The 12,794-nt window shown below is 35.9% G+C and overlaps 1 protein-coding gene across 2 annotated transcripts in view; it reads left to right on the forward strand.

The window, feature by feature from the left end:
• The window catches only part of PI4K2B (phosphatidylinositol 4-kinase type 2 beta), a 32,164-nt gene extending 24,238 nt beyond the window's left edge, over positions 1-7,926 (forward strand). For both annotated transcript variants that reach the window (XM_037829516.1, XM_037829517.1), the window contains exons 8-10: positions 1,937-2,070; positions 2,562-2,621; positions 5,828-7,926. In XM_037829516.1, the coding sequence (XP_037685444.1) occupies positions 1,937-2,070; positions 2,562-2,621; positions 5,828-6,001 (368 nt within the window). In that variant the 3' untranslated portion in view covers positions 6,002-7,926. The remainder of the gene's footprint in view (positions 1-1,936; positions 2,071-2,561; positions 2,622-5,827) is intronic.
• The last annotated feature ends 4,868 nt before the right edge of the window (positions 7,927-12,794 follow it).

The following is a 12,794-nucleotide window of genomic DNA, read 5'->3' on the forward strand; positions in this document are numbered from 1 at the left end:
TCTTTTGCACATCCCTCTTGTTTTGGACATGTACAGGAATTCCCCTGTTTATGTGGATAGAAATGTCTCCTCTTCCCTAGGTAACAGTGTCCTTGGTCTGGGCACTGCACTATATGTCTTACAGTCAGCAATCTGTTTCCTAAGGCTGGCACTCCACTGCTCTCCCACAGTGTTCTGTAGGACAGTTCGGTGAGCTGCTTTCTACACATGGGGGCTAGTTCTGGGATGGCTAGGCCCTCAGATCACCATCAGATGGACTGGGCCAGGCATACAAGGCTCCCAGCATATGCATGAGGTTTCCTTCCTCTGGAACTGGGGCTAGTGGTCTGCACTGGGAGTGTGGTGGGCTCCACAGTGAAGGGTGGGGCAGGGACCAACCAGGATACCATGAGATCCTACTGCTTTCCAGTAGCTTTTTTTTCAACTCAGCACTCACTCTGTTACTGCAATCCTTTAACTATTTTCTGCAGCTTTGAGAAATGTGTTTCTGGTTGTTCAAAGCTTCTGTTGGGGCACAGAGCCTTGGAGCATCTTACTCTACCATCTTGATTCGGGCGGGGCCAGAATATTGTTTTAAAACTGTCATCCTGATAGTTGAAGCCGTGGTGGTGTTTGCTATCACTCAGAGAAATTGTGGCAAACAAACACCACCACCTAGCCAAGTACATAATTACTCAGTCAACATTTAATGAATGCATACTGAATGAAAAAGAGAAAAGAACTAAGTATAGAATCTGGGTGAACAGTGACATTGAAAAGGGGAGGAGAAGCCAGCGAAAGAGACCGAGGTAATGGCTTAAAGATAGGAGGTAAACTTTAAGAGAGTGGTATCACCAAAGTCACAGAGAGAGGTCACCAAGGAGATAATGAAGAACAGTGCCACTTGGTACAAAGAGATTTAAGTAGCATGAGAATGGCAGTGGGTCTTTGAAGAGACTGTTAGGAGAGGCCTGGTATGGTCGTCTTCATGGATAGAGAGTGAATGGTGATAGTAGAAGCTTATCATGAGTTGAGGGTTAGTTACTGGAAGTAGAGAAATAGAATAAATACATTCCTTTTATGAAATTGGTCAGGGAAAGATAAAAGGGAAATTCAATTATAGCTTTAAGGAGATGTGGGCCAGAGGAAAGGCTTTCTTTGGTATGGACTGTGTACTTACAACAGTGCAAAAACAGGTAGACACAGGAAAAGTAAAAGGAATGAAGCTAAAGGCAGATTTCTTCCTCAGGACTTTGTAAATGGTAGGATCCACCAAAACTGAGCATAATCATTGGATGTACCCATAGTAGCTTTATGGATGATTGTATTGTCATAAAGCCTTATACTTCCTTGTGGGGATCTGAATATGCACCCTCTCTCTAGAAGATCCAACCACTTTACAAATCTTTCTTGTCCTGACACTGAATACAAATAGATTTGTCTTCTTGGGGGAAAATGAGTTGGTCCAGAGTCATTAGTCTTTCATCCCTCAAGCCATTCACCTATTGATCCTATTTAAAAATTTAGAATGTCTTTTGTATACAAATGAGTGATCAATTCCTGATGATTTGTAGCTGTGACAGGCAGGGAGATCTCAGCCACAATATTTCATATGGTGCTGTGAACAAACTCTAGGTATCCCTCAATTTCAAACCCAGAAACCGGAGATATTCAGATATATTTTTTAAGATAGGGCTGTTTGAAATAGACTATCCAAATTCTTTTTACAGAAACCAAATTGGTTCAGATAATACTCTGCTATGTTTTACCATCTGAATTGGTTATCCAGACTCTTGCTGTCCAAACTTGAGATTTGGATGGTTGTACTCTAATTATCTTCTTTCTTTCTTTTCCTTCTTTTGAGAGAACCTAGCAGTTGTATGAAAGAGCCAGGATAAATGTGAGTCTTATTAAACCATTTTTCCCCCGATTATAGAAGAATACTTTTTTCTGTTAGATCCATTTCACTGGGCTTGGCTTCCTCAAGCAAAAGTTCCATTTTCTGAAGAAATAAGAAACTTGATTCTACCAATTATTTCTGACATGAACTTCGTGCAAGATTTATGTGAAGATCTTTATGAACTTTTCAAGGTAACTAAATTTTTAGTTTTAATTATTGCAGAAAATGAAATCTTAAAATGAGAGATTTTCTTAGTAGAGCTAATTTGCAATTTACTGTTTCTTACATTGTTGCCTTGTAAAACCTGATACAACAAGGGAATTAGCAATTTTACTTTTCAGGAGCATACATTTGTGAAGTTACGTTTGACTATGAGTCTTCTTTGAAGTGAGGCTATGTTAAAATTTGAGAAGTTGCATTCTTCAAAGGTTGAATTTTTGCAGAGTTCCCCTGTAATTTATAATACATGTAACCTTCTGCTGGGGTATAAATAAATAAAACTATGTGATCATTCTGAGGGTATACCAAAAATGCTTCAGGTAAAAATACTGTTTTTCATGTTATTAGGAAATTTTTCTGATGACCTTATATGCTAGGTTGAAAGTTATTCTCAAATATTTGTTTCATAGATCTCAATATTTTAGACTTAGAAATGTTTTCTTTCTTTCTTTTCTTTTTGTAGACTGACAAAAGATTTGACAAGGCCACTTTTGAAAATCAGATGTCTGTGATGAGAGGTCAGGTAGGTCACCTTTTAATGATCATATTCATTAAGAAAAAAATCCCTTTGAAATAATTGTCAGTTTTTTTCTTTACTGTGACCCAGAGTTGCAACTCTCAATATTTCCTGCTATGCTGAACCAAAACAGCTCAAATTAGAAATGAAGTTGATTTAAACAGTGTCTTTCTCTGTGTTGTATTATAAAGTAGGTATTTTTGACCTTGTCGCCTATTGTTTATTTAGCCATTGTGTTTTCCCCTGCTTTGAATTCTCTGTCCCCATTTTGATAAACTATTTCTTTGAATATCTGTCTTTCTCCTCCTCAAATCCACTTGTTTGGAGTTTTAAATGCCAAGTTCTGTTGCAGTATATTATTTTCCTCCTAGACCCAAAACAGATTAAGAACCACTGCAGGTTAGACTGAATAGCTGGGGAACAGATCTTAGTGGATGAGGAGTCTAGAACCAGGGAGCCTAGCTTGGAGGCTTTTTTAGTAGTTCAGGCATGAATGAAGGTGTCAGATGATCAGGGATTATAATTATGTTGCTATTTGAGATCAGTTTTCAAGCATAGATAATTATACCCTAATTTTGACCTTTTTGCTTGAAACAAGTTAACCTGAAATACTTATATGCTCAATCTTCTGGAATTTTCTTATCCCATGAGGATATCTTTTTCTTAGAAATGCTATTTTTTAGAAATAAATAATAAAAGCCAAAATAATTTTTAAGCTTGCATTTTGCATTAAAGTTAACACATGAGGAATTCTAATTTAAATTTTAGAAAGCTTATCTGAAAAAGGTATAGCAAGTTTCCAGTACTGAGTTCTTTTACAAAGATACAGCAGCACTGTTTCTAGTTTATTTATATCCTGTCTCATTCACAAAGGAGTTGAAGTATTATAAAAATGCATATAATAAAATATAAAAATATAGGGTAAAGATCAGGGAAAATAAATAAAATGAAGATATCTTGGTTATAAGGTTGTACACATTTGTTTTCATTTGATTTTGAGCTTTCTGATAGCCAAAAAGAATCATATACCCTGGTCATTTATATGATTGAATAATTGTCTGATTTTAGCCATTTTTTAGCAAAGCTGTTCTTAAAAATCAGGTGATATTCTGAATTCTAACCTAAAACAACTCTTATGAAGGAAAATGAGGCTTAAAAAAAAACAAGCAGTAACCCATGTTCCAAGTAACAATGTTATTTCAACCAATTCCTTGATTGAGTCAAAATATTTGTGTTTCTGTTGTTTATAATTATCCCTTAAATCCTTCTCTCCTCAGTTTTGCCTACTAACTTAATGATTTGTACTTTGTACAACCAAGTCTTTGCCCTAGTTTGTAGTAGACCTTTTGGTTTTACATCGACAATCAGTGACATGCTGGAATTCTTCACATAAAGATGTGGATCAAAAGTAGTCTCATAAAGGCATTTCTTTTAAATTCTGAGACAGTAAAGTTTATGAAAGTTAAACTTCAGATTCTTCAGCACAGTCCACAAGACTTTTCATAATCTGGCTCCAACTATTTCACTTTGCCTCTATGTCTTGCCATTTTGCTGCTTTCCTTATATTTGGCAACTACTCTTCCTTCTCATTTCCCAGTGACGCCCTTGTGCAGCCATTGTATCTCCACATATTCCTTTCCTCTCTTTATCTGGAGAACAGTTTTTCCTTCAAGCTCCACCTCAAATCTTCCTAGGAGACTCCTGTCGCCAGGGAGTTCAGATTTCCACAGCATTCCATGGGAATACACTGGTGTCACATCCTACTCAGAAATGTGGTTTTAAAATCAGCTTATTGGACAATACTACTGAAAAATAGCTTAAAATCGACCATAAAGTCAAATGTTTGTAGTTTTATGTATATAGGAAAGTAATCCTCGTGCTCAGTAGAATTTGAGGACCTGTGAACACTTCAGAATTCTTTGACATAGCTGTCACATCCCTATCAAGCTATCAAATGGGGCACGGGTAGAGAATTCTGAAGTGTTTCTCCTTGTCTGCAGTGTTTACTCCATTCTATTTTTTAAAAATAATCCTCTGTCATTTAAACATATAATAATAGGTTTGTTCATTGAGAAATGAAAATGATAACAAGTTCTTTTTTCTTGTTATCCAAATATGGCCAACTTAGAAAATTTTAAGGGAAGAAACTGAAACATAAATACAATCACTAACTACTATTGCTAATAAAGGTTTGTTTCCCTGACATGCTAAATCCTCCATATCTTCCAGGATCTAAACCATCTAGTTTATACCAATCAAAATAGGAAGTTTATGAGTGTCGCTCTTTGCTTATCACTATTAAATAGTCTTTACAAGAATCAGTGAAATGCATAGCATGCATATATTAGGTATTTCAAATACCTGAAGGAGGAATCCTTATTTCTAAAGTACATAACAGAGGGAAATTTTTTCCCGATATGAAAGCAAAAAAGAAAATGAATTATTGAAATTTTATCTTAACAGAGAGTAGAATAAGCTATGTGCTTTTCAACTTTATTTGTATATTACTTAGAAATTCCAAGGGTATCTTTAAACATGAAATGTAGCATATTTTACTTTTCCTCATTTGTCTTTTCCTTTTTTAAGAATTACCTCTTAAATAAAACTTTATTTAAAAAGGCCTCCACCCCTAAATTCTCTAACCTATTCACTCTGCTTTATATGTTCCTATGGTACTTTCGCCTTTTAACACATTGTATTACTTACTTGTTCATGTTTACTGATTCCCTCCCCTGCTAAAATATAAGCTCTGTGTGGCCAGGGATTTTGTTTGCTAGTTTACTGTTGTAAAACAGAGTATAGCAGAGCACCTAAAACAGAGCCTAGCATATATTAGGCATGCAGTAAATTTACTTGTTGAATGAATGAATAAGACAGACTTTTTAGAACAGTATTTGTTTAGGTTCTATGTCAGATGGAATGTGTAGAACCATTTACTTTATTCAATTACTAGATTCATTGCTCCTGGACATAGATGCATTCAGAATATTTTAATGTTACCAACTGGCAAAAGTTGTTTAATTTTGTGTATTCATGTGTATGTGTAAACAAATATACATATTTATTTATTTATTACATTTACTCACATTACTATCTCTGTCCTGCAAAAAAAATAGTAGTTGTTAAAGTTGTTATAAAAATTTTGGTTAAAATAATGCCAGTTCAGAAATTTTTTTATCTTTTTTGAATTGGTGAAAATCTTCTTTCCACAGATCTTAAATCTTACTCAGGCACTGAGGGATGGAAAGAGTCCTGTTCAGCTGGTACAGATGCCTTGTGTGATTGTGGAACGCAGTCAAGGTGGAAGTCAGGGTCGGATTGTCCACCTAAGCAATTCCTTTACCCAGACTGTCCATTGCAGGAAGCCATTTTTTACCTCCTGGTAGCAGATGGAAGAGTGAGAGAAAGAAACTGTTATCGATTGGTTGGCATTATTCTGTTAAAACATTACAGTAATGTAAATCTACTGTAGAGAACACCATTTGCCAAAACGTCAAATAATTTGTCTTTAAAAGGTTATATTTTGAATCTTATCAAAAGTTTACAGTTTTTTGTCCAAATATTAAATTTCTATTTCAGGGAAGAGTGATATATCTCCTATATTGTATTTTTGTAGAAAATTTGTATTTTATGTTGTTGATGTTAGTTTAAAAAGGTCATTTCAGAGTACATGCTGGAATGACTGTAATTACTTTAGAATTCTAAGTAGAAAAATAAGGTATTTGTTGACTTTGAATACAATAATTTTTTTATATATTTTTTAAAGATTGATGTTCTTGTTATGTCTTCTTACATTATAAAAGGCCTTTGAGGGTACCTAAGTCTTAAACTGATCTTCTGTACTTTAATAGAGTAGTTACTAGAAAAACAGGTAAGAATAAAGCAATGTTGCCTTAATACAAAAAGCTGCTATTTTAGAACTTGAATAAGTACCCTAAAAGGGTCATGATTAGGGACCAGGAAATAATATTTTGGTTAAGTAACATGAGGCCATTTTCTTTTTTGTACTTTAGAATATTTCTACTGAATTATTTTGTTGTACTAGGAAGGAAATCAAGACACCCCTCCCCTCTTTTTTTTTTTTTTTTAACAGAAACACTCACTTGGGAGTTGAGGTAATATATAAAATTAAGATATTAAGGTATTTGGGAATTCCAAAATAGACAACATTAAAAATGCACTTTTTGTAGCTTGCATGGGATCAAGTACTTGATCAATTAGTACTTCAGAATACTAATCTTGATCAATTTAGTACTTCAGTTAGTGCACTTCATTGAAAAGTAAACCATACCCAAAATGTATATTGGATTGCATTTTGGGGTCCTAATACATAAGCTCTTAGTAATAATAATAATAGGGTACTTGAAATTGTAGTCAGCCTTAGATTGTCAATCCTATTAAAGGGAAGCGTGACAGATAACCTCAAAATCATTTATATTTGATTTTGAAACTTAATTTTGTACTTTGTTCTGAATATTAATATGTCTGACATTATGAGAATTTGTAGCACTTTTAACTCACTAAGTGATTTAAATTGAAATGAGCCCCTTTATGAAGATGTGATCTAGCAAGAGGAAACTTTGTTCTCTTCTGGCTCAGAACAAATAAAATCACCACCAGACTAACTTAGGCAATTTGTGGTCTTGGCCTTTTGTTTTTAAGCTTACTGTCTTGCAATTTAAAAAAAAAAATAAGTATTATTGTGTAAAGAGTATTTCCTGAAGGTTAAATTAGCATGGAAGACAGATCTGCAGCTCTCCCTCCCTTCACCTCTTCCTCTTGGTCTTCGTGGACATGATGAATAAATGAGAATACTGTTGCCTTAATGGAAGTTAATTGGACACCTGTGTTCTCCTACCTCCTCCCACTTCACATTATCTTAATTTCAAGATAATGGAGTATTGACTGGAAATTCAAAACTCAAACTGCTTTGTTTAGATAAATACTAGTAATTAAAATATGCCTAAAAGAAAAGTTAGTTGCTATGATGTGGGTTTGCTTTCATTAAACGGTTTTTTCAGTACTTTGAGAGTTGCTATGCTATATTAATTTTTATAACAGAAAACTTGGTAAATTGCTACTGTTTAATATCTTAAAATTTTAAAAGTGTGGAAATACTTTTAAATGGCTTGACCATGCCAGAAAAGTGAAGTTCAGATATTTAAGATATGATTACAAGTCAGAGTCCATTGGTTGTATTTTGTAAACGTTCACAAAGTTAATCTTTACTTAAACATTATGTTAAAATTTTCAACATTTATGGCTTCAAACATGATAGTTTGAAGGTAATAAAATCATTGTCTAAAGACTAGATTTTTCCTGAAGTGTGTATATTGACTGTTTAGAATGTGAACATGTTTATGTTTATAAATGATATCAACCCACCATTTCCTTCATATTTTAGTGGTATAGTTTAATCCTTTAACATTCCCAAAAGATATATTTAACTGGAACATTTATAATTGGAGACTTTTAAATTTTATTTAATTATATTCCTTATCCCCCCTCCCCAAATTCGTTAGCAGTTGAAGACTGAAGAGACATGGCTTGCAAACTTGAAAACAATTTGATTTACAATTTTTTAAAAAAAATTTAAGTACTGTACTATTTCTTGAAATTAAAACGTTATTTGGAAAACTATAATAACATGTTCTTTGATTAGATTACATCATAAATCCTTTTGCAGATACATGAAGAGACAGGTAGCATCTTATGTTTTTATAATAGTCTGCCTTCTGTCACAAAGTTGACTGGACAAAGATTCTAGGTGTTGCTACTCTGTTTCCCAGCCTCTCTTGCAGTAGTTTGGAGCCATGCGATTGAGGTCTTGTCTAGGAGATATGAGGACAAGTTATATATGTGACTTCCAGGCCTGGCAATAAAACTCACCGTCATGAGTGACCACTCTCTTGCCTTCCCATTTGGCTAATAAACAAAGACTTTGCGCAATGGAAGCAGTTAGGATACATGTGCCACTGTTTGGAGGAAAGCTATAGGAGAGCCTCCCAAATGCACTGGACCATGACATGAGAAGAAATAAAAGCTTGTAAATTTCCCCCAAGTCCCCAAGAGCAACTAATATAGCCAAAGAAAAAAAACAATGGGAGCAGTTTGGGCTAACCCATCAACAGCAGCAAGAGTCACATGGGAATGGCAGCTTTGGAAGAGCAAGCAGAGGGAAGATAAGGGTAACATCTGATAATTCTAAGAGCCAAAAAACTTAGAATTTGCCAATATGTACTTAGGCTCAAAAGGAGGCATCTCCAATATTGGTGGAAATTTGAACTGCTGGGTTTACAAACCACAATCAAAACTGGGAGAGGCCTGCCCAGCATCCAACTAGCAAAAGGGGCCTGAAGGATAGGTACCGGGGTGGTAGGGCCATCTGGCCTCAGAAATAGCCAGTGAGAGGACATAGGCCTGCACTGAGAAAAACTAGGAATAGAACACACATGGACAAGAGAAGGACTCTGGGGGTAAAGGAGAGAAGGTTCAGATACCATCGGTAGAGGCTGAATTCAGAAAGTACTGAAGAGGAGCTACACTGAAAACCATGTTATCTTAAGACTTTATAGCAACTGCAGACCAGAGCCCTACAACCACAAATCTAGGAAACCATCCTGGCCCACCCTCACTCCCTACACGGCTCTTCTAAAAATGTGGGAGGAAATAGAAAAACCTGTCTCACTTAAGCATGACTGTTTTACAATATGTTCTAAAAAAACAGGATAACAATCTGCATAATATACCCATAGAAGACAAAGATACCTCAGAAACATCTACAAAGCAGAGGAAAGCAGTAACTAATATTTAAAAACCTGCTGAAATGATTGAAACTAAGAACAGTGTAAAGTAAAAATTGGAAAAGCTCATAAATAGGAAGGGTAAGCAATAGGAGGAAATAAGAGCTGACAGTTCAGAGAAAATATGAATGTTAAAAACATGCTTCAGAAATAAACTAGAAAGAACATAAGAGTAAATAGACACATAGCCACAAAAACCTTACAGCAAACGTCATACTTAGTGTTGAAAAGTTTTAAGGCTTTCTCAATTAGTTCTCTATTGCTGCTGTGATAAATTACCCCAATCTGAGTGGTTTAAGAACACAAATCTATCATCTTACAGTTCTATAGTTCAGAAGTCCAAAATGGGCCTCACAAGGTTAACATCAAGTTGTCAGCAGGGCTGTGTTCCTTTTCTGGAGGATCTAGGGAAGAATCCTTTTCTTGGCCCTTTTCAATTGCTAGAGGCCTCCCACATTCCGTTTCACATGCCCCTGTCCCTCCATCTTCAAAGCCAGCAATATTGGATTGAGAACTTTGCACATTGCATCACTCTGAAGTCTTCTGCCTCACTTTTAAGGATCCTTTTGATTATATTGGACCTACCCAGATAATCTCCCTATTTTAAGATCTGTTGATAACAACCTTAATTCTACCTGCAACCTTCATCCCCCTTTGCCACGTAAAATATTAACAAATTCTGGGGATTAGGGTGTAGATATCTTTGGGTGCCATTGTTCTTTCTACCACATTTTGCCTCTGAGATCAGAAACATTACAAGGAAGCTATCACTGTTTTTATTCAGTATTGTAATGGAGAGCCTAACCAGTGCAATAAGGTAAGAAAGAGAAATAAAAGGTATCAGGATAGGAAAGGAAGAAATAAAACTGCCATTATTTACAGATGACATAATTACATATGTGGAAAATTCAAAGGATCTATAGATAAACTATTAGAATTAATAAGTGAATTTTGCAAGGTTTATATACCTCAACATTAGTTAGAAAAATTTAAAACAAAACAGATAACACAGATTCCTAGGAATAAGTCCAACCAAAGATGTGCAATGCTCTACACAAAATTATAAAACTATTAAGAAAAAGAATACAAATAAATGGATGGCAATGCTATGCTCATGTATTGAAAATATTAAGATCTCAGTTTTCCCAAATTTATCTGTAGATTCAACATAATCCCAATCAAATATCATCAGAAATTTTGTAGAAATTAGTTGGTTCTAAAATGCATGTGGAAATGTTTTGGCTTAGACAACTTTGACAAGAAGGACACAGTTTTAGGTCTTATGCCACCTGATTTTAAGACATTATAAAATTATATAGTAATGAAGACAGTATGATAATGATGTGAAGATAGACATGAAGTTTAATGGAACAGCAGTCAGTCCAGAAATAAACTCTCTATGTTCTATTCACCCTTACCTCATACATAGACCTAATTATAAAAGCTAAAACTTCTAGAAGAAAATGGGAAAATATTAAGCAACCTTGGGTTTGCAAAGATTTCTTAGACCACGAAAGGCACAAACTGTAAAAGAAAAAAATTGCTGTTCCAGTTTGCTAATGTTACTGTTATGCAAAATACCAGAAATGGATTGGCTTTTATATGGGGGGTTTATTTGGTTACAAGGCCATGAAAATGTCCAAATTAAGGCATCCACATGAGTATACCTTCACCAAAGGAAAGCCAATGGCGTCCAGAAAACCTCTGTTAGCTGGGAAGGCACATGGCTGGCATCTGCTTATCCCAGGGTGTCTTCCAGCTCCTCTCTGAACTCCTGTGCTTTCTTCAAAATGTTGCTCTTGGGGCATTTTGTCCTCTCTTAGCTTCTCCAGAGCAAACACTGGGCTACCATCCCCAAAGTGTCAGCAAAAGTCTGCTTTCAGCAGCTGTCTTCAAAATGTCCCTCTCAGCTGCTCTAAGGTCCTTCTGTTCGTGAGCTCTTTTATAGGACTCCAGTGATTAAATCAAGACCTGCCCTGAATGGGTGGGGCTCATATCTCCATGGAGATAATCCAATCAAACTTTTTGCTCATGGTTGATTGAGTCATGTCGCCATGGAAACGAAGGATTCCAATCTAATTGACACTAATACGTCTGCCCCCACAAGATTGCATTAAAGAATATGGCTTTTGGTGGGACATAATATATCCAAACTAGCACAATAACTAATTGGGGTTCATCAAAATCGAAAACTTTCTCTTCAATAGGCACTTTTAAGAAAAGGAAATTTTAGCCACAAACTGGGAGGAAATGTTTGCCAAACATATCTGATAAGGGATTGGGATTATGTTACATCTACAGGTAAATTTGGGGAAATCAACATCTTAATATTTTTTTCTTTCCTTTTTTTATTATGATAACTTGAATAACAGAATTTCTCATTTTAACCACTTTCAAGTACACAATTGTGTGGTATTATTTACATTCACAAGGTTGTGCTACTGTCACCATCATTGATTACCAAAACTCTTCCATCACCCCTAAGAGAAACTCTGCATCCATTAGCAGTAAGTCCATTTTCATTCCCCCATAATCCCTAGTAACATGTAGTCTACCTCCTGTCTATGAATTTGCATATTCTAGTTATTTCATGTGACTAAAATCCAATAGCTGCCCATGGTTCTTTTGTGTCTGTGCTGGTTTGAATCTATTTTGTACCCCACAAAAGCCATGTTCTTTTATTCCAATCTTGTGGGTGCAGACTGATTTTGTTTGGGATCTTTTGATTAGGATGTTTCCATGGGGAGGTGACCCACCCAATTGTAGGTGGGACCTTTTGATTAGGTTATTTTCATGGAGATGTGACCCCATCCATTGAAGATGGGTCTTAATTAATTTACTGGAGTCCTTAAGAGAGCCAACACAGACCCAAACACTTGGAGAAGCCAAGAGAGACAGTTTGGAGAGAAGCTAAGATATTTGTATTAGGATTCTCTAGGGAAATAGAACCAACAGGAGAAATCTGTACATACGATATTTATAAAAGTGTCTCATGCAACTGTGGAGATGCATGAGTCCAAATTTCATAGCACAGGCTGCAAGCTGGCAACTCCAATGAAGATCTTCAGTGAACTCCCCAGAAGAGGCTGGCTGGCTGAGGAAGAAGTGAAAGTTCTCTCTTCTCAAAAGACTTCAACTGGAGGTGGGGCAAGATGGCAGCATAGGGAAGCATGGAATTTAGCCTTCTAGAGCAACTAGTAAATAGCCAGGAACAACTAGTAAATAGTCTGAAACTGTTGGAGGGACATCCGTAGCCAGACACACATCATACACCAGACTGGAATGGGTGAAACGGCTGAGATTTCAGCATAAGATCTGTAAGTAAAGCCCCCAAACTGCAGAGGTGGGTGCCCCCTCCCCCATCCACCCACTGGCA

The sequence above is a fragment of the Choloepus didactylus genome, chromosome 3, assembly GCF_015220235.1.
Source record: "Choloepus didactylus isolate mChoDid1 chromosome 3, mChoDid1.pri, whole genome shotgun sequence".
Classification (NCBI taxonomy): Eukaryota; Metazoa; Chordata; class Mammalia; order Pilosa; family Megalonychidae; genus Choloepus; species Choloepus didactylus.